A 26,727-nucleotide genomic window follows, 5' to 3' on the forward strand; every position below is an offset into this window, starting at 1 on the left:
TTGATGGCTATGAGGACGACGAAGATACCCACCCCCACCAGCCACATCCTGATGCAACTGAAGTTGCGAAAGGAAGACCCGAAAACCCACCCTTCAGGAAGTCAGCATTGCAATCGTGTTCGCAGTCCTGTAATCGCAGGCACTTCTTGTTGTTGCCGTTGTCAACGCCTCTCAAAAAAGGGAGCAAAGGCAAGAGCAAGGATCAACCCCTAAACTCAACCAGCGACGATTTATAACAAATTTTAAATTGCAAAAAATTGCAACATTGATGAGGGATCGAGATCTGGCGTTGGGCGTCAGGCGTCGGGCGAAACCGAAACTAATTCGCAACAAGCGCAATAAAAATTATGAACAATAGCGGAAATTAGCCATGGCATCGGAGGGTAGGGAAAGTCACTAACTCACTCACTCACTCGCTCTGCGGTTTTTCGCCAACAGACAGCGCAGCGAAATGCCAACCAATGCGTGACGAATGCAAGCTGCGTTCAACAAATGGGGGGAAAGTACACAGAAACAGAAAGTGCTACAGTAAATCAGGTCAAATGCTTATAGTCTAAATGCCATTGGAAATATATTTTATAAATCCAAAGAAAGTAATATTTTGAATTGATTGGAAGAGAACTAGAACGTTCTTTATTTACTGCATTTAAGTAATTGACATTCGCTGTTAATTTTCATTATAACTGAAACTTAACTAACTTTTAACCTTATTCATTTTTAAAAGGTCTTGACTTAGTTTCTCAGTGCACTGAGTTGTTCTAGCAATTGCAGATGACATTGGGGATAACACTTTCGCTGGGGGCCGGAAGTTCAAGGGGGCGAAGTTCAGGGCCCGCCCTGCGAGCACAAACTTTAATTAGCAACTTTTTCGATTTTTCCCCATTCCACAGCCCGAGTCAGGCATTTTCCATGTCCTGGGTCGCATTTGAGTGGCTGCTGCAGCTTCCGGCACTGCACCTTTCTGCCCTCGAGCACATGTTCGTGGTAAGTTGATACCGCTCGGTATATTATCTACATGTAGCGCATAGATGGGGATGTGCAAAAGTTTCCTCCTCGGCTGGGATCAGGGATAAAGGATAAAGGATGCCGTGCTGCTGCTGCTACTGCTGCTGCTTCGTGGGCGAATGACACTTGACAGTGATTTATGGCCGGGCCACTGATAACCCGCCAAATGCAAAGGCAAAACCAAATCCAATACCGAACCGGCAAGTGCAAATCCAGGGCAGAGGGTGCGCTTGTGCGATTGTCTCACCAGACTCACCCCCTCGGATTCCAATTTATCTATACTAGATCTCCGTCCATATACATCTAAATATATTTCCATGCCGCAAATGCTGCAATTTCGAGCCAAAACGCTCGCATGTGCAATCATTTTTTATCGCAAATCTCCCGCTCTCCACAGCTCACAACTCTAAGCGGCCGTTGCAAATCGCTGTCATGTGGTGAGGTCCTGCCCCGCCCCCTGGCCAATTCCCGCTTGCCGCCCCTTTTTTTTGACTGCCCAGCGGGGTGTTAAATTGCCAGAGCTGCTGCCTCAATTTCAGCGTCATTCAACGCCATTAACCTTCTGTCAATTTCAATAAGTCAGCGTCGCATAACTAAAAAAGCCGCCTGCCATTCATGAAAATCTGCTGCAATTGCAAGAGCAAACGAAGTTCCACATCAAATACAATATTGAAAAGCAGGACGATAAGTGACCAAGTGCACAGTCGATGGCAAATCTGAATTCAAGCTTGTCAAGATGGACATGTATGTCTTAAATTACACTCGCCTGGTTGGCCAAATACCACAGGGAATGACCCCGAAAATAAATTGACATTGTTAATGCTGGAAATTTTAAAGTCCGAACTCTGCACTTGATGGGCTGTTGAAATTCTAGACAAGCCAAGCGTACGATTTCCTTGCCAAATAAAGGCAAAGGCAAAGGTATTTTCGGCCATCTCACAGAGGGCAGTAAGCAATTTGGTTTTATTTATTGCAGAAGCATATCTCTTTTTCGAATCTCCTTGAATATTACGTAGTTTTCATTTTGCTCCTCGCATTTGCTAAGGTATTTCAGATTTCAGGCATGAATGAGCAATATAGAAACAATATGAATTTCCTCCAGCATTGTTTAAAGATGAATTGATTCTGATAAAGAGATATACAAATTCCATGCACAAATATGTTACAAACTTGTCGAAAATATAATAGATTTTTACACAGCAATTGTTGTTGAGAATATTCAATTTACTAGTCTATTGCCCATTGATACAACATTGCTAGCTTAATTCCCTTTTATTGCCAATTTGCGTGTATTAATACTCGTATTAATTTAACCCTTGTAAGCTGACGGTTTTAACTTGAAATTCCGCCAAGTGACAAACCGCGAAGCAGAGAACTTGCCTTCCACAACATCGATGGCAGTGTTTTTCACTATTTTCCACTATTTTGTATTTTTATCCCAGGTATTTTGTATTTGTATGCCGGCGAACGTGAACACACCTTTTCTGACCGCATTCCCCAGGCGGCGGACATCGGGCCGTTCGTTTGGTGGCTGCGCTTGTTGCCATTTCCGTTTCCGGTTGCCGCTGTCGTCGTTGTCATGTCTACATGTCCTGCGTCCTGTACTCTGCATGTGTGCGTCCGTGCCGTGTGTGCATATGCCTATGTGTATATGTGTGTGTGCGAGTTTGGCGTGTTGCACATAAATCGTTTAAAATAAAGTGATAATTGCATTTGTGTTGCAACTGTCAAAGTGACGTCAGTCCAGGAAAGTCCTTTGCAGCTGCACGTGTATTGGTAGCTTAACGTACTGAACTGAAACTGCCTGCATCGCGAGGACATTTTATGAATGTCGCCGCCGCATGAATAATTGCGATAGCAGCCAATTTGAATGCCCCCATGCCATTCAACCAGTGATTCCTTCCCGTTTTGCCACAATTTCGGGGTTGTTTACGGCCCCGTTTGTATGTTTTAATTTCGGTGTCACTGTGAAGTGGATTAAAGTATTTCCATCGGCTTACAACCTAAAACGAGTGCAACCCTCGGCAGTTAAGCCGCCCATCGAGTTGCACTCTGGGCTCCTCAAAGGACATACGCACTTTTTTCAGCCCAATGCACTGCGAAAAACTTGCACTTTAAAGCGGAGGGAAATTTATGAAAATATATAAATATTACAAAATAGTTTCCATAATACTTTGCTCATGGCTTTTCAAAGATTTGATTGATTTTGGCATAGGTTTGAAATGATTTCCGACCTACAAAAGCAGAGAACAATTTTTCCCTGTGCAGTTGCTTGTGAATTTATGGCGACTGATATATACGGCATTTCTACCTCGGACAGTGCCTGTGATTAATATGCAACACCCCGTTGGCTCGATGGCTCGTTTTCCCATTTTTCCGTTTTCAAAGTGGAGTTCGTGTGAAGCAGCCAAGTGTTTCCCGCACCCCGAACGCCGATCTGCCAACCCTCTCGTTCGAATTGAATTGTTACGCAAATAGCATTAATATTTATATTGTTTTTTATAAGGACGACAAGGGTAGGGTGCAGGATGCAGACGGGACGTCAATTGCGATGCTAAGTGCCACTGCAAACAGACGAGAATATTGCATTGAATGGGAATCCTCGAGGGATCCGCGGCATGTGGCAAATTAGGTTGCCTTTGATGCGCGATCATGGCTGTGGAAAATTAATAAAAATTATGCTACAATCGAATCAACATTAATTCACTTAGCGAGCCACTTGACGAAAGTGTTTCGTTTACTTGGCTGGCTGTCAAGGACCTGCCACGCCCCCTTGACCCTACTGACCTGCATTTTCGGGCGGTCTTGGGTCGTGGGGTTAAATCGACACGAACTTTGCGTGTTTGCAGGCTGTCGAAGCGTCGAAAAAAAAGCACGTGTCGATTTGATGAATGACGTTTATTAAGCAAACAATTTCGAGCTATAATTGAGCCCCATGCATCAACGTGTTGTGGCAGTTAAATGGCTTATTAATATTTAAAAGATATTTAAAACTAAAAACGCTGGTAACCCGCATTGTGTACAAAATACAAACACGACATACGAATGTAAATGGTGGACCTAATGCGAACATTAAACCCTTGCATGTCCCTTGAAAACCGAAACAGGAAAAAAAGTTGAAGGCAATCAAGTGCGGCTGGAAACATGAGAAATAACTGCAGTGAAGTAGGCTTTCGAGTGGAAATGGGTTTTGCATGCAGCACGCTCGCTTCCTTTGGGAAGGGGAAAAGCCAAAGGAAAATGGGGGAAAGCATTTCCCATTAATTATAACTGCAATGCCCACACGTTTATGGTCGGAAGTGTAGCTGTGGTCAGGTTGCCCAAACTTCGACTAACTTGGCTGATTAGCTAATACGTCTCGTATCTATGGTCGGAATTTGGCAACACCTTGATTTGCTTGATTTGCATAATTACTGCCTGCGCCACTTGACTGTTGCCAAACAATTTACAACTTTCGGCCCCGAAACTCCCCATCATTTGCACATTTTTCGGTTTGGCAACTCTTGAAAAAAAAATTAAATGAAATATGCATTACATACGAAAAGTTTAACCATAAGTGCCACAGCTTCCGTGCCAGCAAACTGACTGCGATTTTTCCGGGCTGCAAAACTAGCAAGTGTAGTTACAATAAATACATATGCAGCACTGTCGACTGTCGCCGGCATTATAGAAATCCCGTTAAACCCACTTAATTCAATAAAACACCTTTCACACACTTTGCTCCAAAGCCGACAACAAACTATAACCCTCTGTGTGTGTGCGCGCGCCTGTGTGTGTATGAGTGTGCGTGTGTGTGTGTATATGGTGAATAGCGGAGCTGAAGAGCGTGCGCCAAAAGCTACTTCACGACGGCAATTTACGTTTAAAGTTGCTTAAAGTTGCTAACGACAAAAGTTATAATTGCATAACGTGCATGTACTTGTGTGTGTGTGTGTATGTGTGTGTATGTGTGTGTGAGTGCAGGCGGGATAACGGGACCGGGCTTTTAGTGTGTGTCGCCTTAAAACTCACACACTCAAACATAGTGCAACACTCTCGAAGGTGCACGGAAAATTAAGTAGCTCCCTACTAGATATGAATAGTTACATACTTTCAATAACTTGATTATCTTGTCTTTGATAATGAAACTATAATGTTCTTAATATATTACAAAATTATTAAAGTAATAAGATTCTGTTGAGAGTAGTCACTTTCTATTCATTTAAACATTTCCATTGAGTTTTGTTTAACTATCCCCCAGGAAAAAGTATCTATTAAGATCTTGACGAACATTTGTTAGCACATTTAACAAGCTACCATTATACTTACGAATCTCCCTCGATTATTGCTGCCACTTTTCTCTCTCTGCAGAGATGCAGCTAAACGCTGCTTCCTTGGCTGAATTCGTATGCGAGGCAGCATATGGCAGCCGGAAATGAAACGTAAATCAAATAAGTAAAGAGCGTAAATGCGCGCTCACACAGACACACGCACACACACACACACGCACACATGCACACATTCACATTCAGGACGAAGTACAAGTGTATTGTCATTAGCGACAAGGACGACACAACAGCAGCAACAACAACAAGAAGAAGGACAGTGTGCGATGAATCCGAGACGCTCCTTTTGCTCAAATTGAAAAGTTTTGGAGTGCATTTTTCACGAAAGTGGCAGCGATTCGAATGGAAAGGCGAACGGAGGAAATTGTTCATATTATAAAATAAAAGCGGAAAGTGTTGCGAGCAGGGCAATGACGAAAAGCCAGGCGAACGGCACGCCCAGCGACGCATTTCCTTGGACTCCGCCGAACGCCCACCACCCACCACACCCCCTCCTTCCATTTCCGCCCACGCTACGCAGCCTGGCTCCCATTTTCCCAGCCCACTTTTCCAGCTGTCAGTCAGCGGCAGGTTCGAAAAAATGTCAACGGCACTGTGGGCGTGGCTGTCTGTCGGTCCTTTTCTCCATTTTCATTACGTTGAAATGCGTTTCGTTGAATTAGAAACATTTCATTCTGCTGCTACTTCCTATTTCTTTTCTCCGTGTGAGTTTTCCTTCTGCCGCCACGCTTTTCCCTTTTCGGAGGCGTTCCGGGAAGGTGTTGGAAATGTTTTATGTCTTAATAGCTTTTCGCTGGATGTGCGTCTTTCCTTTCCCCCTCGCTCACCCCCTTTCCCTACCCTGCTTCAAAAAAAAAAAAGGAAGCAGGGATCAAACATGAGTCTCGCGTTTGGTTTAATGGGTTAACGAGTTTGCGTTTTCCCCTTTTCCATTTTCCATTCGTTTTTATTGAGGAATCTTCAATTAACGCTGCGGGAGTTGTGAAATTTGATTTCGCTCATCCAGGGGAAAAATGTTGTAATTGAGTTTTAGATCTTCGTAATTAAGTCGAAAAACCTGTTGGCTTTTGCAACTTTAAAGCTCCATTTCCTCACACTGGGCCATTGGAATACAGGTGCTGTTGCTGCGAATCCAGCCCGTCTTGCAAATGCATCCATAACGACAGTTCTTCGCACAATCCTGGGCTTCGCTTTCTCCACAGGATCTCTCACAAGGCCTGCAAGGCGAAACTATTTCCTTGGAGGAACAGTGAAAGAACAGCCTCAGCATCAACTGAACTGATCCTTCACTAGTCTGAATTTGCCACATTGAAGTGGCCAAAAGAAGGGCCAGGATGAAGAGCCGACAGTGTGCCATTGCCGAAAGTAGCTGTGAAACTAAACAAAGTTAGCCAAATTGTGTGATAGTAACTTGCTTATAATGACAATACATGTGCATAACGAAATGCAATTTTATGACACAATGGAACGAAAGCATAAAACCAAATAAGCATGCAGTCTGCAAACGCACGTTTTTCGAATTTCCAGCGGACATATTACTTTGATCTGGTACTAAAAATGTCTATATAAGTTGTATGATCATTATTCATTACCGTGTACGCCTTTGATGGTACCGAAATGCATAGACTACCTAATCGGCTTTAACCCAGTGAGATGTCAGCCACATGAAAGCCTCAAATTTATTTGACCAGCCCCTAAAAATGCAACTTAAATGCAGGGCAACATTTAAATTGCAGCTAACCAAGCGAATATGGAAAACCAAATCGCAAAGCCGAATGAAAATTAGACCAAGCAAAACATAATTTCAATTTCCGCTGCAATTATTTGCGGGTCTCTCGATTGTTGTCATTTTGTCACCAGCTTAAATAATTAAAATCCGAAATATATGCACGCATGTATGTAAATACTCGCATGTATGTGTTTTTGCAATAGGCAAAATGCTGGCTCCATTTTAAGGTCACCGCCCATTAACATTATAATATAGTTGCACTGAGGCGATCTGAGCCCAGACTGACTAGTGCGAGCCGAACATTTTAGAACATTTTCATAATATATGACAACATATGACAACAGCATTAAAAAAGGCCACAAATTTTCAATTTGGCCCCGACAAGCATTTGATACGCGACCGAAATTTGCGCATGAAAAATTCAGTTAGATAAATCCGTGATACTGTCGACCCATGTGAATTATTACCGCCAGGCATATTGATATCCTGCACTTGAAAAAAATCGTAGCTTGAAAATTATGCAACATGATATTTAATGAATTTTTAGCAAAAGTGTGTATCCTGTTTGAAAAAGTGCACATGTCATTTATAATTATTTACCCCAGTTTAAGTGGTTGTTGCTCCATTAATATTGGATTCTGGCTACGCAAAGGGGGTTTTTTCCGGGTGCATAAGCCCTTTCAGCCGCCATCCTGTCAACGGCATTCATTGGGCTCGTCACTCCGGTTGGGCCGAAATATTGGGGGTCAATATAAAGGCTCGAAAACACTCGACGCGGGTTCGCCTTCAATGGAGTTTTGGGGCTGGAATTAAACGAGGAGCAAGATGAGCAAGTGGAGCTGGAGTGCTGGAGAATGGTATGATTCCGACTCTCGTATCAGTCATCTGAACCATTTAGATAGGCCATGGAGCAGCAGAAGGCAACGATGCGTGGTCGTTAGGCCCTGCTTTCCTGCTTTCCTGCTTTCCTGACTCTCCTCGGTTTGAACTGCGAGTCTATGGGACGACGAATGCCATTGCCATTGCCATTGCCTTTCGGTTGTATCTTAATGAAGTATCGATTTCTGGCATCGACTCGACGATTTCTCGATTTCATGTGCCCTGCGGTGGAATTCCTTCGAGTCATGTAAATCACTTATTACATTTTCGCTTTCCGTTTGCTTCCTTCGACTTCCTTTACTCTCTACTTGGCTGCCTTCGGGTGTGCTGATGCACAAAAATGCTTGCAGAAACCAACTCCCCAGTGGTTGGGAATCTGGGAACTTAATCTCAAATTAGTTTTAAGCCCGTAACGGAATTTGACTAACTGAATTGTCATAATGGCAAATAACAACGGAAATAATGGTCTGGTCCACTGGTCGAATAAAAATCAAATCAGCAGCCGGAGCAGGCGAAGCAATCTAAATGCATGTGAGTGAGTGAGCAAAGCTGTGAGCGGTGGCGTATACGTGATGACTTTGCAAATGGATTGTGTTTGTTGCTGCCGACTGCTGGCTGCTGTATCGTAATCACATGGCAGGCTAACATCATAAAAAGTATTGGATGTTTTATTCGCATTAGTGTGGCGCTCCGATTCGATCAGGGATAATTTGTTGGCTGCTAATGCCAAGGCAATCTCCTCCGCAGGACCTCAAATCCTTGACTTGTATCCCTGACTGAGCAGCGCGAAGTGTGCCCATGTGCCCATTAATTATGGCCACACAAATGGATTTCATAATTCCAGCGGCAAGGAGCCATGGGCCAGTGACCAGGGCGCAAAATAGTGCACTTAAGTTCACAGCCAAATTGAGATATTTTGGGCCGTATATTTGAATATGCATGAACCGTGCTGCTGATGGAGCGATTAAAACGCCGTCTGACACTCTCTTTCCCCAACTTTCGTTACTTTTCCTTCGCAGTTTTACTTTATTTATTTGCTCTAACGCTGCCTTTTTTTCTGTTTTTTTTTGGTTCCACTCTGTCAGGCACTTAAACAAATGAAGCTGTCGCCGTCGCGTTATTTATTAGCAGAGCTGGTAAAAATGTTCAGCCTCAAATGCTTTTTTATTAATTTGCATTGTGGCCAACTCGCAGACTAGCACACACAACTGGCTGGATCAGAAGGAGGTGCACTGAGCGAAAACTATGCGTTGTGCACTGAAAGGGATTCGATACTGACATGCAAACTTCTAAAAAGGTTTACCATAAGGTAAGTAAACAAACTCGTATTTTATACTAGATCTACATTTGCTTATCATAAGTAATTAATTTGAGATTTGATTATTTTATACCAGTTCTACATTAATTTACCATAAGCAATTAATCTGTTGCATATTCGACCTTAGTCATTTAGTGGGGAATAATTATTGTAGGTGCAGTGTTATCAAGTAGTGATATGTGCTATGATATTATTTTGAATTTCATATTAGTAGCTTTTTCTGACAGTGCAGCGCGGGAAGAGCGGCCGCCATCTCGTTTAGCGACTGCAATCTGAGCCTGCAACGTGGCTTATTTGTCTGGCTGGAGATGCCGAAATGGCTGCTCGTCTTTGGCACCGCCCCCTTGCCACCCAAATCGCCCCCCTCGAATCCAACTCCCCACCCCCCTCCGACAGACCCTTTATCGTATGTTAAAGTCAGCGCACACAAAATTTTTAAGTGGTTTTGCCGAAAGTTTTCGAGTGCCGGAGTTCGAGAGCCTTCAGCTTGGCTTTTGTTTAAAATGTTCCGGCTTTTTAAGCGCCACGCTGGGTCGGCCTCCTGCCCACCCAAGGGGCGTGGCTGGTCGCGTTTATATCTATATATATATATGTATATAAATCTGTATATACTGTGGAGACACACATGGCTGGCACGCTAATTCGCAGCGGGTGACAAAGTAAATTATGATATTCGTTTCCCGACTAACAGACTGCGTGCACTTCCTGCAACGTCTATTTTTCCTTTCTTTCCTTTTTGGCTCTCCTCATTTCCCCCAGAATTTTCCGCCGGACAGCGCGGCAGGTTCAACGGGATTTCCATTATGCCTGGTCTGGTTTTTGGACTGGAATCGGGGGATTGAGGATGGGGGGGCTTCAGTTTTCGGGCCGTGATTTGTTGCACGGCCAATGTCGCGCCCCCGCGATGAGCACTCCGGAACTTTGCGTATCTGTTTTTGAGCTTCTTAATAGAAAGTTTTCGGGGGCGAAATTTACGATTGGGGGTCGGTCTACGTGAGCATTTCGCCCCCACCCAACCGGCGTCATGTGAAGATAAGCCGGAAAATTGCAGGGGCTTGGTGACTTGGGGGGACTGGGAGCCGTTTGACTGCATCTGAAGCTCGCTTAAAGCGAATTAGTTTAAGTTTTCGACCATCGAAGGGCGAGCTGTTTGTCACGTCGTTTGCAGTTGCAGTCCTGATCTTTGTTTGCATTGGCCGGAGCTTACTGCTCCATCAAAGCCATTGTTTGTCCCACGGCGATGATGGGGAGCCGGAGTAAATTAACAAGGACTTAGCTGCAACTGCTGCCTGGGATGAGCTTTTACACTGGCGGCTACATTGAGCAAAAGCAGTATCAATTTTATTTTTAGGCAGTTTTAAAATATATTTTAGAGCAAGCTAAAAACGAGAAAGCAGTACACAGATTTATCTGGATTTACAGAAAAACGTTTCAGAGGACTAACGCAAGTATATGCAATGTTTGATAAGTTATTTTAGGCTTTTGTTGTGTATTTACCTTACTGAAACACAAGACGTACTTATATACTTATTTGCTTTTCTTGGCGTGCAACTACAGAATTGAGGGAGCGTGCAGCTCGCTTTGTTTACCTCATCGCTGGGAGATCTGTTGGCCAAGAAAGGTCCGCACATTTTCGTGCAAACTTTGTTAACTATTTAAGACATAATTTAGCAAATTATTTTCCTCCACGCTGCTGCTCGGGGGCGTGGCGGCTGGGAGGCGGCTCATAAGTAAATATTATGCAAATGAGAGCTTGGGGACCAGTCCCTCCCCCTCCTACCACCACCCTACCCTTGACAACAAGGGGCAAACTCAGCCTGCGAGAGCTTAGCTGCAGTGAAAGTTACTTTTTTTGAGCGCAGGATGGGGGGGAGCAGAAGCAGGAGCAGCTGGCTTGGCGCCATGTCCTTGCCATGGCTGTTAGTTTTTTAATCCTTTGCAGTTATTAATTTAATCGCACAGCTGCATTTCAGTAGCGTGTGCCGCATGAAAAAGGATGGTGCACAGTGGGGGTGTAGAGTAAGTCCTGGGAAAATCGCGGAGAGGGACGCAAAGTTGGTGGCAACTTTTTGGCTGCCAGCCGTGACAGTCAGTCCGCTGGATGGCTTGACAAACGCTTGACACATTAATCCGACGTTGGCTTTAATTAGTCACTGGATTTGTTGTCAAAAGTTGTAACTTTCACTTAAATTATTCATGTAGCCGCTGTCACATGACGCGTCGCGTCCAAAAATCATGGCCACCAAAATGGGTAAATCGGTGAGCTCATTTTATGGCCATAAATTATAAAAGCCGCTCAATGGCATTAAAGCATGGCTAAATTATACACAGAACTATCTGTTTACGTTTCTTGGAATTATCATCGATAGGCGGCAATTAAAATTAAAGTCCAGAAGCCAATGAAATCATCCTCAGTTTTCATTAAGCCAAAGTTGGATAAACAAAGTGTGCACGTGAAGAAAATTCTCGGAATGAAATGGTTTTAAAAATGATCAAAGAACAATTAGATTTATTTAAAATTTGTTGTACACATTGCTAAAGCTAAATTTAAATAATTCGATTTCACTTTAATTCCACATGAATTTATAGATTCAGCGACATTGATCTATGGTTTTTCGCCTGTTTTTCCACTGCACAGCCTTTTATTTGATTGTTTTCCCAGCGCAAACAGACAGACCTGCTTATAGCCGCATTATGCTTTAACTGATTTTCGCATTTGAATGATTTATGCTTCCCGCCAGACTCATTCGCATTCGTTTTGCCTGCTTTTCACCTGTTTTAGCCGTCGGGCCAACGCCTTTGGGACCTCTTGTCTGGAGCTCGTTTTTCATAATTTTGCATGTGATTTGCGCTGGTTTTTAATATTCTTCCACCCACTTTTTTTGTGGGGGTTTTGTGTGCTTTTTTGCCAATCGATAATCAAACGCGTGTGAAATTCGCATGTTGGGACATAAATTTATCAACAGGTTAACAAGTGACTTACACAAAAATGTGCTCATTCATTTATGACTCGACTTTTGGGTGGGCGTAGCGGTGCCTGCAAATTTTACAAGCTAACAGAATCATTTTACGCATCATTAACGTTTTTGTATTTCATATGCAAATTCGCCTAGTCCTCTCATCATTCCTTGATCCTTGAAGACCGGCCATCAGACGTCCGTCCAAACAAAGTCAAACTTTTTGGCATTGGATTCGTGTGTGTGTGTTTGTGTGTGTGTGTGACCGACCGCTCCATTAGTGAGGTTCACTGAACATCGCAACGGGACTGGGAGTTGAGCAGGTCCTGGCAGGACCTCATCCACATTGGCCACATTATGTGCACGCAATGAGCCTTGAAATTTAGTTTTCGGCTAGTTTCAAAGGGTCCAAAACTTGAGCTGCTGCTCGGGACACTTTTGGGTTTGGAGTGTGGAGGTCCTAGCATCCATGCCAAGTGACAGGTTCCGGAAAATATGCATCCGCCTCGCTCATTACGGCAAATGAATTGCAACGACTTGCGCTGCATTGGCCATTTAAAGCGCCATTAATTAATCGTAATTAAAGTGATTTTCTTTCGCCTCCTGGGCAGCCGCTTTTGTTGCGGTCGCTCGCTGATTGAGCCTTAAATGGCCGGCATCGCCTTTTGTGGCCGCAATCGTCGCCATAATGAATCGTAATGCATAATTACTGCAAGCCGCTGCCGCAGCTTCTGGCCATTTTTGAGTTTTCCTGGCCAGGACCACTGGTAGCTCGCTGTCCAAAGTCCAGAGTCCAGAGTCCGAGGTCCTTGAGTTGTGTGCGCAGGGTCTTTCGACTTGAGCCATATTTATGCACTCATGTCGGGTAATTAACAGCACATTGTATTGTACATATGTATGCATATATAACGGACATAATCGGGAGGCCCTCGTTAAATATATTTGAACAGCCACCAGATCCTGCCGTGATTGTCTGTCATCATGGCATGGATCTCTGTGCTCGAAGCCACAAAGTCTAAAACAAATTTGCACACAAAAAAAAGTGGATTGTTAATTAAATAAAACTTAGAACTCAGTTCAAGGAGCAGCGAAATGTATTTGATATCAGTATTCTAAGTTAGGCATTCAATTCCAATATAATGTATGCAGTCATTTTTAAGTGCAATTAATACTTGAAGCTCATATTTTCGATCAGTGCATAATGGCACACATATTGGGATGTATGGTAAACAGATGTTGAAGTTCGAGTGCTGGACGTTTGTGTGCGTGTGTGTTGTCGGTGAGGCGATAAGTGACATTTGAGTGAAAGCTTTGGCTCGGCAGTGTGTTGGGACCCCACCCCTCCTTCCCTCCCCTCGCCATCGCATTTGTGTGTGTGTGTGTGTGTGTGTGTGGGGTGTGCGTGTGTGGCGCGCTTTGGCAAGCCAACAAATATTTATCTATGCCAGTGGCCATTTAGCCGGAGCCTGCCAATAAAATTGCCATTTCTGTCATTGTCAGCTTAACGGCAAAGTGAGCAACAGACAATTGCGATAGTGTGTGTGTGGCGTGTGTGTGTGTAGTGTGTATGGTGTGGTATGGTGTGCTGCACACTCGACTATCGCTTGAGTGGTGTGTGTGCGTGTTGCTTTGACAATTGATTAAATATGTGAAGTGTGCGCAATTATGTCAATTAAATGGAAATTACTTTATACCTCGGCCGGTGCTCTTTTGTGCTTGACAAATCACACGGAGAGGCAAACGAGTTTTATTGCCTGGCATTAACTGATGCATAAAGTGGATAATGAGCGACTGGACTGCCGGATTCCTGAGCCCCGATAAAGAAGCCCAAAATAATTGGCTACCCCACCGCGCCGCGTTGTCATTGGCAACCGCAAAACAAAGTTCTCTGATCCTGAAAGTGTTTGGCCAAATGCATAATTTATTAGCTGTTTGCTTTCTACAAGTAATGGCAATGCTCGAAATAATTGGCAGCCAAACAATGGGCTTCTTTGAAGTTCTATGGCTAAAATGGGAAAGCGGGGTATCGATTACAGTCGAGACAAGTGTGCTGCAATACGTTTAAACTGTTCATTCATATAATAAAACAATATTAACTTAAACCATCATTAGTGTTATGCACACTGGCAAAAACAATTAACGTGACCAAGCGAGTAACTGAGTTCGCATGGTCAGCTGGCGCAGCTAGAGATACAGATACAGATACGGATACGAATACAGATAGAGATACACGGCATGTCCTTGCACACTATATCCCACAGCCACCCGCCCCCCTCCTCTTAGCCAAGCTTCAAGTCCTGGCCCAAAGCGCGTGTGTTAATGGCAAAACGTTTAATGTTTCTGGTCACGTAATAAATCCAAATCTGTGCTCTGTGCTGCGCACGCTGTCACTTCCGTTTTATGATTTAATTTGTAATTTACTCCAAGGCTCTTCCCTCTCCACGGAATGTTGATCTTTTTTTTGTTTTTTGTTTTTTGGCAGTTAGTTGAGTTGATGTTGTTATTTTTGACAACGATACCTGAGGGCATGCTCCTGAGGGCTGACAGTGTAGGCCTGGAAATAGAAAGCGAAATATGCTTTCCTGCCATTTCGATTATGGCGAATAGTTAACTTTTCGGCGGCAAACGCTGCATGGGGACCAATTTCCGATCCGATCCGTTCCGTTCCGTTCTGGAGGAGATGATGGATACGCCGGAGCACTGTTTGACTGCCACTTAAATTGCCCTGAGAAATAATCAATCCGGCTCCAATCATCGTTGTGTCCAATCAAGCTGACTTCAGACTCCAGCAATCCCTAGAAATGTGTTTTCTTCCTTTTTTTTTTGCCCACTAACAAGCTGCCTAAGAACGGTTGCCATATCAGCATAAGTCAAGCATTTCCACGGACAACTTAAGCCTTATCCCTTTTTGGTTGCACTTATTAAGGGCCACCAACAATTGGTACACTAGAAAAAATCGAGGCCTTTGATAAGATGTATACCCCTTTGTTATCAGCAATCATTTGTTTCGGTGTAGCAAAATGTCAACCAGCCAAAATTCTTTTTCTAGCCCCCCTAAACTTGATCCCATCCCGAAATTTCCTGCAAATTAACACCTCTGGGAGGCGGCTGACTTTTATGGTCTACTACTTTGCATATTGGAGCCACACAAATTGTGTATGGAAAATCATTACCCCCACATACACACACTCACACACACACTCGCAGAGGCAGCTCCTTGCCAGTCAGCCTCTAGCAATTCATTTTGGCCCCCTTTTCACACACCAGCGTCAAGCTCTTCAAAGAGAAATTACCTTTTTTCGCGTTACCAGGCCACGCCCACAAGGCGGGAAAAGTGTTGGTTTGAAGCCAGGGCGATTGACTTGGGAAATGCGGAAAATCAGTGGACTGGGAGTGTTTTTCCAGGGGAAAAGTCGGCGTTCGTCGAGCGGTCTTTAGTGCTGATGGCAAACTATCTTTTCACGCTTTGCAAGCTAGGAAATTTCTGCATTTTTAGGCACGTTTGGTTTTCCCCAGCACATCCTTTTATTGCCATCCCCCCGCCCCCCTCCCCCCCATTTTATAACCCCACTCTCGTCGACGCTGTCAACGCCTCGATGCGTTCGTGTGAGCGCACTGAGCGAAAATGAGGTGTAATTGGTATACCAATTCGGAAGTATATGCATGCACAAATACTATTTTACTCTTTTTGACTTATATATCCATGCTATAATGGTAACTTTTATAGTATACATATGTAAGCTTCTTTGGTGTAGCTTAGTTTTGCTCAGTGTTTTGAGTGTGAGTGGTGCTGAGTGCATTTTTCTAACGCCAATTGCTTTCAACACCTCTTGGACCTGCATGTAAAGTTGCTTGGCTTCATCTTGCCGGCTCCTTTTGTATGGCCGTTGTTGTTCCCGTCGGCCTGGCCGACAAAAGCCGTCGAAAGTGTTGGCCATCGGATGTCGGCTGGTCAGATGGTCAGAAGGTTGGATGGTCGATTTTAGATGGTGGATAGGCGATGGACGATGGGCGATGGCCGCAGCTCATGAAAGTGGTGCTCGGACTCGTTTTCGTTTTGGTATCTTGGCCAGCCAGTCGTCGTCCTCCTGTGGGCTGACATATTGCAAGTGCCTCGATGGGCAGTGAGCTGCGATTATGTGCAGCCCACACACACACTCACACACACACGCACACATGCTCGGTAGCAGTGATTGCATGTCCTGGCTATCTGAGCGTGTATGTGTGTGTGTGTGGGCCAACTGGCAGCGTTTCCGTTGCCTTTCAGCAAACGGAAGTTGGGCGCACTAAACGATTTGCTTGTTTCGTGTGCTGAAATATTTAGGCAGTGCGAGAAGTCGGAGGTTCTGCTCCCTTTGAGGCACTCACACTCACACTCGCACTTGTAACTCCAATGCTCGAATGCTCCGCTTCACTTAAGAATTAAGAGATATCTGGCAATGAGTTGGCAGCTTTTTGAAATACTGCACTAGCTTTGCATACAAATGTGCTTCGTTGATAATGCAGAGAGAAAAACAAGGCATTTCATCTAAATAAAATATGATAAATACTAAATCTTATAAGTGCTCAAGAGTAGGCGAGAATTCTGAGCAAATATTCAAGATAGTTGTAATAGGAGTTTATTTTCCCTCAGTGTGAAAAAGAGTAAGAGGGCGGTGGAAATCGGGGCGTGGCTAGCTATTTGTAACCATTTAGTTTACTTAATTTGGCGTGTAAAGCACTGCGGTTGTAGAGCAGACGAACTGATAGGTAGACCAGCCGCTCCCCGCCAGGAGATGAATGTTTGTTTGTGTTATTAATGCCCCTGCCCAAGAAAGTCCTGGAAGTCGAGAAAGTCATAGAAGTCCTGGAAGTATGCAACGCACTTCAGTCAGTCGGCTAGCATCTGGCCCAGGGCTATTTTATTGCATTGTCAATTTAATGGTGTGGAAATGCCTGGCGAAGAAAAGCTGCTACTGCCGCTCGAAAGTGGAAAACCCGAACAAGCTCACAGATACAAGCAAGCCGGCAGTTCAATGCTTCCTCACACAGACTCACACACAGCAACTTGCAAGTGAAATAAGGCAGCGTTTAATGCCTGCACAATATTTATTGCCATGTTTCATATTCCTCTATATATGTACGTACGAATATCCCTGCCTTCCTATTTCCTCTTTTCCTCTACTTTTTTGTTTCCGACTCTGATGCCACAGACATGGCTACAAAGTAGCCTTCGCCTCTGGATCTGATTGCCAGACTGAGCCTGCATTGTTTAGTTTTGTACTTGGGCCGATCCTTGCTGCTTGTTGCTGTGTCAAGCGATTTATAAAATGGGAAAGTCGGAGGAGAAGCGGTCGGGCCCATAAAAACAACAAGCTGCTAGTAGCAGAGAGATAAGCGGAAATTATTAAAGTGCTGCCAGATTTATGAAAATGTATTTGTTTCACTCCTGTCTGCTCTGCATAGGGAAATGCTATTTTCTGACTTCACATGCTCGTTGTTGGGCTTTTAATGAAATAAACCCCTCTAATGGGTTTGGTAAAGTCCGAAAAACGCGAAAAAAGCGAAAAAGCGGCTTGGAATTGTTATAAACACAAAAGGCCTTTTAAGCCCCGAATGAAGTCAGTCTTTGTGTTTTGTATTTATTAACCAGTTCGATTGTGTTGTGCCCCTACAAAAACGTATTCCATATTTGATCAGACCGAGGTCTTTATCCCTTGGTAAGCCCACAAAACATAAAAGTCTGTGTAGGCTGATTCTGATGATTATTCTGGGCGAAACAGTAAATCATTTCCATAATATATATCACACGATTTTTTTTGCCGGAGGCGGGGGGCATAATTTAATCGAAGGCAATAAATTGGCATTTAAATGTAATAAAGACGAGCAAAATAATTACGGCTGGCGGGAAAAGTCCCACGCTTTCATTACTTAATGCCATTGGCATTTCCCCTCCCTCCCTCCCTGTTATCCATACAATTTATGTACAACTTTTGGTGCAGAATTATGCACATATTTTCCTCGCAGGACATCCGACTTCGGAGTTCGGAGTCCATTTGCTTGGCCCGCGGCTCTCGGCTCGCGTCGAATTGTTATGGCCAACGAATGACAGTTAAGTGACGTTTAACGGTTAATAAGCCTGACAGATTTACAACTGTCAGCAGCGTTTAAAAATAATGAACATCAACATCAGCGAAAGGAACAGACAACAAAAAAAAACAAGAGAGAACGCTATAGTCGAGTTCCCCGACTATCTGATACCCGTTACTCGGCTAGGGAAAGTGCGAAGGAGAGTCTTCAACACTGACAGTTTTTGGCGGTTTGTGGGCGTTAGAGTGGGCGTGGCAAAAAGTGTTTTGGCAAATCGATAGAAATTTACAAGACTAATACAAAAATGAAAAAATATCAAAACATTTTTCAAAAGTGTGGGCGTGGCAGCTTTGGGCGGTTTGTGGGCGTTAGAGTGGGCGTGGCAAAATTTTTTTTGACAAATCGATAGAAATTTACAACACCAATACAAAAATGAAAAAATATCAAAACATTTTTCAAAAGTGTGGGCGTGGCAGTTTTGGGCGGTTTGTGGGCGTTAGAGTGGGCGTGGCAGCATGATTCGACAAACTTGCGCTGCGTCTATGTCCCTGGAGTCTGTATGCTTAATCTCAACTTTCTAGCTTTTGTAGTTCCTGAGATCTCGACGTTCATACGGACAGACAGACGGACAGACGGACGGACAGACGGACAGACGGACAGACGGACAGACGGACAGACGGACAGACGGACAGACGGACGGACAGACGGACATGGCCAAATCGACTCGGCTATTGATCCTGATCAAGAATATATATACTTTATATGGTCGGAAACGCTTCCTTCTGCCTGTTACATACTTTTCAACGAATCTAGTATACCCTTTTACTCTACGAGTAACGGGTATAATAAATAAGGCCGGACTTTTGCTCTCTCGAATAGCCAAAGCGATTTGGCCAAATTGACTGCGCAAAGTGAATTATTAATGTCATGTAGGGGCTCAGACAGACTGGGAAAATCGGAAAAACTGCGGGGGGGTTGGGGGTGCGGGTGATGGAAGGCAGGGAAAGCTATCGGGGCGGCACTAAATGTGCGTCTATTTAGTTCCAAGTGCTGAAGTGCTGAAAATTTACTGTGCGTATTAAATAAATGCGATTTTCCGGCACGTGAACCAAACTTAGAACCAGGACTAGGCCCCAAAAACGAAAAGGAAACCCCAGGATGAGACTGGAAAAACAAGAAAAGCCGAGCGAAAACTTAACCAAAACAAAACACAACCGGACATCAGGGGAGCGGGGGCGAATAGGGGGAATAGGACAGCGGCAAGGACAACGCTCATAAAACATAAATTTAATTTATGTGCAATTTTAGCAAGTCGTATAAATTTCCCCAGCCCAAAGGACGAGCAAAAAAAACAAACCGAATTCCACAGCGGCACCGGCCAGCTGGGCAAGGAAAATGTCCTTGAAAATGTCGCATTGTTGTTCTTATTTATAGCTCAAAGCACGGGTGCTGAAAGGGTTTTTCCGGGAGGGCTTCCCCCACTGGAAAACATACATGTATATTTATTTCTGGCCATATTCGTAGCTGCACTTGCACACACAGTGTTTCTGGGTCCTCTTGAATGCTAATGAATTGCTACAAATTCATGGGTGGGATGCAAGCCGCTGGCAAAGAACCAGAATCCTTACTCAAATCATCAAATCAAATATTAATTAAGCCTAAATCTGGCTTTGACTTGGGATCCGCTCACCGAACTGCATGTTGTTAATTAGTAAACTTAATGCGGGCATGCATTTTTACCATAGGTTACGTTAGCAACCCCGGGGCCTCAAATGCACTTCCATTTTCCGAGCAAACACATTTCGAATTCAATTTGCAACACATTTTATTTGCCATTTTGTGAGCCCCCAAAAAGTTGCCGGAACTCGACAATGCAAATATGTAATAACAGCTATGGCAACATGGCCAAAGTTGCTCTCTTTTTGTGCCAGTAATTTGCCTGGCAGAAGAAATTGGCATAGATAAAGTCATACAACACAATGCGCACTGCACCTTGGAAAATTTGTTTTGCCTAGAATTTGATTGTCAAACTGGTTCAGCTGTCCAGATTTGTTGGCCAAACTTTCGGCAGCCTCTAACAACAACAACAACAGGCAGATGAGTAAACAGTTTTCCAATTGCGAGAAAACTTTCCATTTGCCCAAGAAAGGCAAACATTTCGTTGCCTGTGATCACAGGATCATGCCAGTGCCTGGAAAACTTTTTCGGTTTCCGAAAACAGGATACATTAGCCGCTGGCCCCAGGCTTAGTCTAATTGCCTTGGCCACAAATCAACATATCTTCGTCTTACCTGAAAGTGTGGAATTTATGGCAGCGTACACACAGATTCTTCGGCGCTTTTGCGGCCATAAAATCGTTTTGCGGTCACTGAGCACCGTGGAAATGGGGAAAAACTGGGCGAAAAAAGGCGAAAACTGTCGCTCTTTAAAGCGAAATAAGAAATTTATGAAGTTCCAGGCCGACGTTCCCTTCTGGGCACGTACTCTCATTTTCTCAATCCCAGCCACAATTTTCCAGCTGCTCTTGTTTCTGGGCCACATCTAATTCATTTGGGAAAGTTATTTATTGTATTATTTACCACTTGAGCCCGAAACTTTGTCAATTGTTTGTGTTTGCCGACCGGAAAGTTTGTGCCAAAGACACCAGAAATATCTGGCTTTGAATACTTTTTTTTATTCCACCTTTCAGTTAGCACTTTAATATTGATGTTGCAATGGTGAAAAATTCACAAAAGGTAGTGACTGCATTTCTCTAAAGCACTGGTTGCTGTTGTCAATGTAATTCGCTTTTTTAAACAGTCATAGTGTTTAAAAATTGATGGGCAGCGACATGAAAATTGGACGACAGCACTTTGAAGAGATTTTTCCCAATTTTAATGAGAATTGAGACAGGCGAATAGCAGTTGTTGATTGGAGCTTAATTCGAGTGAGATTGACAGCTTGTTATTCGCGAATTTCGGTGGCATCAGCCATCACATTATTGTCACAATAATCATCATCAACCTGCTGATGCGAGCACACTTTGCATTATCCCGTACACAAAAATGTTGTAAATTGTCTGTTCAAATGTAATTAGATTTTGCTTTGAGCAAATAGCAAATAGGCCGACAAAAAATAATGCGACACAAGCGCCAGGAATCCTCGACAAGCCACAATCCACCCCCTTCAACCAAACCGCATCCTTCGTTATCTGGGAAAAGCCACACAAGTAGAAGGGGTTGGGAAAAGCAAAAGAAAATTATCCCCTTTTTCCACCACCTTTGCCCCATACTTTCTGTGTTTACCTTGGAGTGTGATCTGCACTTAATTAATATGATATTCGTAAGCCACTCAGCATCTTGTGCGGTAATCTTTATGTCCCCGAATACTTGTATACTTGTATACTTGTATACTTGTATACTTGTATCCTTGTATCCTTGCATCCTTCAGTTGCCCGGCCAACGAGCGCTGTTTGCTGTTTTGTTGTTCTCGGCGGGTTAATTAGCATATGTAAATGAAAAATCAAAACTCAGCCACTTATCAAAGGAGCAGCAGCTGCGGGGTTGTTTGTTTGCACTCTGCATCACCGTCTTACGTTCGCTACTTTTTCGTCCTTTTGGTCCTTTGGTAATCGCTCGGTGCGGCAAACGCTCACGTTGCGACAGTTAAGAAGCTGCCAAGCAGCTCGTAAATGGCCCGCAACTCCCAGGAAGATAGTTACGAAAATAGTCTTGGCCTGCAGCCATTGGATTGCAGTGGGGCTTTATTTTATTTAATTTAATTAAAGCCACCGCAGACAGCGCTGCGGACAGGCACGTTGACAAACCCACAGCCTAGTGGCAGCCTCATTTAAATACAAATAATTTATGAATGCGATTCCCTGCTGTCTCCGCCGGTGAGTTTCGCGTACCAGCTGCGTGAGGATTTTCATATTTTTTATTTACTTTTAATGCTGGCGCTGCATTAAATGCTTTTTAACTTATTTGCCGGTGGCACTCGTCCACGGTCCACCATTCAACATTCACCTCCTTCTTCCCCTTTCCCCGCTGAATTCCGCTTTATTCCGACAACATTAAGCAGATTACATATACGCTGAGATTATTAAAAAGTTAAGAACTTAAAGTGCCGCTTAATGAGTTGCAATAGCATTTGCATTCATACTCAATGCATTTAATTAATGCGCCGTCCCTTTGCTTTGCCCCACGTCGCGCATACGCAACGTTGGCCATCCGCGATCGATCCCCCATTAATTGCCAAAAAGGGGTTTCCGCAGCTGCCCATGGCTGCGGCGACATTTAATAACGATTCACGGCCCCAGTACATTTGGCAAACATGAATCTACAGGAGTAGAGAGCCAGCACATTCAAGGACGGCAATCAGCGGCCGATTTATTGATGACCGACTCAGTTGACCCATGACCTGACCGACGTCTTTGGGTTTCAATCAGCAGCAGCGCCACCACAGTATCAGCCACTCAATTGGGCTCCCATAAATAATGCATGCTCGTTGACATGTGTTTCCGAAACACTAGATTACAAGGACGAATGTGGAGAGCCTATAACTCAATAGTCCTTATAGAAAACTAATATTAATGTGCCTTGAGGACAATAACCATTTGATCTTTTACTTAACAGGTATATTAATGCTTCTAAATGAACGCTACCAATCTCCCTTTAATGCATGCTTTTAAAAAACTTTTATTTATATAAAATGCCAAAAAAGGCACACTTTTGTGGCGCAGTGTTATCAGAAAGCAAAAGTCAAAATGGAAACGCCACAACTAGATGACTTGAAAACTTTATTGACACAGCACTTTGGGGGTTTATCAATCTACATATGACATCTGAGCATTTCATGGTAAACATATTTTTGTGGTTAACTGCTGATAGTTTTCTGTGGCCAAAGTTTTGCAGGAGACATGTGCGGAACAATCAATTTCGGGTCCTTTCCAAATGTTTTGGGCCATCGTAAAGCAAAGTCCAAGTGAAGCCGGGGTCAAAGGCAGCGAACAGAAAGGGAAACAGAATAAAACAATGCGGACAAGGCCAAAAAAAAAAAAAGTGAGGGGCGAAAACTACTTAGGCAATTTTCAAGTGATGTCCTTGCCTCTCCTCGCACAGAAAGCGATAAGTGGGTGGCTCCCAAGGATCCCCTTGGTTTTGTATCTGTCTAGCTGTCTTGTGTGTGTGTGTGTGTAAGTACTTTGTGGTCCATCTGCCATACGCGTCACGTCCCTCCCCGCGCCCCCCGCCCCCCGCCGCCCGCAGGGTAACTAAAACAAACGAAAACAAAACAAAATGGCCATAAAAATGGACAACGGCCAACGCGCTGATAAGCTGCAAATAATTTGTGAGTCTGTGTGTGTGTGTGTTGCTACATGTTTGTGTGTGTTTGTGGGGGCGACGATAGCGCCAATTTCAAAGGCGCTTCAAAAACACGCAAACAGCAACCACAACAACAACTTGGCCAGGCCAAGTGCCCCCGATCCTGTGTGTGTGTGTGTGTCTGTTTCTGTTTGTGTGTGAGTTAGGGCTTTGTGCCATGATGGCATATCTGTGGAGCATAGAACGTCCTTCTCGTCCTTTTCAAGTGGACACTGCTGTTGATAAGAACTGAGGAACCACAGCGACACTCCGGCGAATATTTAAATGCGAAAATAACGAGAATTGTGAAGGGATTATACAAAAATATATATGTATATATATGTATATATATTCCATATATAATATAATACAATATATATATAAACGATTGTTGTCTTATTTGCAGACGGCCCGTGATTTCTGGCTCATTATGGGCGCATTTTCGGTTCAGTGGCCGCCCTTTTTGCGAGCCCTGTTAATTATGGAATTATTTGCTCCTTCCGCTTTGCCAAGCATTAACTTGTAGCCGCTGCCGAGTCGATCAGGTAATCCAATCAAAATGCGAATAATTATTGTCGTGCAAACAAAATGGAGGGGGCGGCGTGTTCCCGAATACACTTGTGGCAATTAATTCGCCCCGGGCGAGTTAGCTCGTCCGCCAATTGTCGGATATATCTGAATATCTACATACATATATGTATCTGCGTATAGCTCTTATTAGGCCTCGGTTTCTACCAACTGAATATGGCAGCGATAAGCCGCCGCAAAACTGAAAATCCACAGCCACGTAGGCGCTTTTGGTGGGGGACAATAAAAATTGAGCTAATGCAAACACACGAATGCGAAAACGGGGTAATATTTGCATACGTTTTTTTGTAGCGCACTCGTACTCACCCACTCGCCGGGTTTATTGACCGAAATGCAGAAATTGCTGAAATTCGAAGCAGCCAACTGCCAAATGGCAAAATGGTAAAATGGCCCTGCACGCTGCCATTGCCAAAATGAACGGCTTACGGTTTTTAAGCGCAAGTTATGGGCCATCGTGTGTCGATTGGCGGCGGTTTTAAATTTCAATAAAAGTGAATTCGCAATGGGGGCAAATGGCAAATGGGAAATAGTGCATAAGGTGGCGTTTGGCTACACAAACCACACGCGCAGCACCAACTGGCTGAGCAACACTGTTGAACAAATCGTTGGATCAAAGTATGGAAAAGATGTATGTGGCAGCGGGGAAAAGGCCCAAACGAAATGGAAAACAAAAGGCGCACTGAATGCAAACGGCGGGGCGGGGGGGGGGGGGGGGGGGGGGGAGGCGGCGAATTGCGGTCCTGCCAACGCATGACATTTATGCCTGACATAATCCGCTTACACAACAGGATAACAAGATGAGCACTCGTACATTTTTAATACGCTCGAGATACAATAATTTATATGCGTGGCACGTAAGCGCCCGCCAGCAGAATCCGCAGCAGAATCAGCAGCAGAATCAGCAGCGCCTGCAGTTCCGTGGAACTGGAGAATCAGGATCCGCAGAATCGGCAAGGAGCAAGAGGCAAGAGGCAAGGAGCAAGGTGGCGGCGAAGGCTCACGGGCAAACGTAAACAAAAACAGCGTCTAGCTGCTCCTGCTCCACTCATCTGGAGCATATGGAGCTTAGCGGGCTAAATAAAGCGCAGGATTGGGATTGTGGGAATTTAATGGGTGGACATGAAAAGGTGGCAATGAACTATGAAGTTAGGAGCTGGAGTTCGCAGTGGCCAGTACAATGATTTGCCAGCTAAATTGCTTAAAGCCAGCGATAGAAAAGCCATATAACTACTGGCAAATAAATATAAGTTGGTAAATTAAATTTTAAGCGCTGCGAAGCCTAGTTGCCCATCAACAAGCTCTGCGGCACTTGTGGCATCGGCCAGAGATTCGCGCCAATAAGGTCAATGGAATCTCAATCCCAATCCCAATCCAGATCCCAATGCCCATACCAATGGCAATGCGAGTTCGAATCGAAGCCCAGAGAAAACAAAGCAGGAAGCGGAAAAACATCCCGGCCAAGTTGGAGTAATGTCAAGAAGCATTTACACACAACGCCAGCCGTTCCGTTGGCGGGGCAACAATTTATGCGTTTTTGACTTGGTTCCTTGTTTGGTTGTGTTTTGTTTTCCCTCCATAGCTTTTCATTTCCCTTCTCTTTCTTTACTTCCTTTTTTTTTTTTTTTTTTTTGCGTACAAAGGCGTTAAATTTAGCAACGCCCACACGTAAGCGTGTCGATTCTCCACGTGTGTGTGTTTTGTGTATTTGTGTGTCTGTTCGTGAGCACTTTATGTCTTAAATAAGTCAACAACAGGAGTCACAGGATAACAACAACAAAAACAACAGAAGCATCGACAGATCTTTTGGGGCAAACACGTTTGCCGAGCTTTGTTTACACTTCTGTGGGTTTTGTTTATGATGTCAAATAAAAGTGCACAACAATACCGAATAAATATTTTATTACTTTGATGAGTCCGCTTGTCCAAGGCAGCGGCGGCAATCGATTTCCGGGCGGCAACTTAAAGTATTACCGATGCCATGCCCATCAAATGGCATGGACAAAAGTTAAAGATGCTGGGTGAGATTTCTTGGGGCAGCCAGTGAAGTGAGCAGCACACACTCGTAAACAGCTTTTGACAAATGTGCGCCTAATAGAAATAAATGCAAATATAAACTTGTCCAACTCGAAGCGCTCACGGGCCTGTCGTCTGTCAGACGTTGTCCATTTGTCAGCGCCAGTCGACGACCTCCCGCCGGGGAAATGGAAAATGGGGGAAATGGGGAAATGTGGAAATGGCTTTGACTTGGGCAAAATGCGACTGCGATGACGATGGCGAAATGAGAGCGAACTGCCTCCGCTTTTATTGTCTCACTCGTGTGATAAACATCTTGGCCTATTGCCGCCAGTATTTCGCATTTCTATATACGACATACTCGTATGTATGCATGCATATGTATGTAAGTCATTCCCCCGCCGACTTCCGCTTATCATTAAGCATTATCGCGCGACGTATGTAGTCTGCTTTTATTGTCTCCTTAACTTAACCGCCGCGTCGGCCGAACACTCACGCCCTT

General features: G+C 44.1%; 2 protein-coding genes across 2 annotated transcripts in view; one reads left to right on the top strand and one right to left on the bottom strand.

The window, feature by feature from the left end:
* Nucleotides 1-24,151, top strand: part of LOC120452046 (uncharacterized protein C2orf42 homolog) — a 138,672-nt gene extending 114,521 nt beyond the window's left edge. Inside the window, exons 6-7 of the transcript XR_005616433.2 lie at nucleotides 9,024-9,247; nucleotides 24,031-24,151. The gene's annotated coding sequence lies outside the window, so the exon portion shown is untranslated. The remainder of the gene's footprint in view (nucleotides 1-9,023; nucleotides 9,248-24,030) is intronic.
* On the bottom strand, nucleotides 6,220-6,715 carry LOC120452051 (chymotrypsin-elastase inhibitor ixodidin). The gene has a single exon (XM_039636116.2). The coding sequence runs from the start codon at nucleotides 6,685-6,687 to the stop codon at nucleotides 6,406-6,408; it is 282 nt and encodes a 93-aa protein (XP_039492050.1). The 5' UTR covers nucleotides 6,688-6,715; the 3' UTR covers nucleotides 6,220-6,405.
* Nucleotides 24,152-26,727: the final 2,576 nt, after the last annotated feature.

The sequence above is a fragment of the Drosophila santomea genome, chromosome 3R, assembly GCF_016746245.2.
Source record: "Drosophila santomea strain STO CAGO 1482 chromosome 3R, Prin_Dsan_1.1, whole genome shotgun sequence".
In the NCBI taxonomy this organism is placed as follows: Eukaryota; Metazoa; Arthropoda; class Insecta; order Diptera; family Drosophilidae; genus Drosophila; species Drosophila santomea.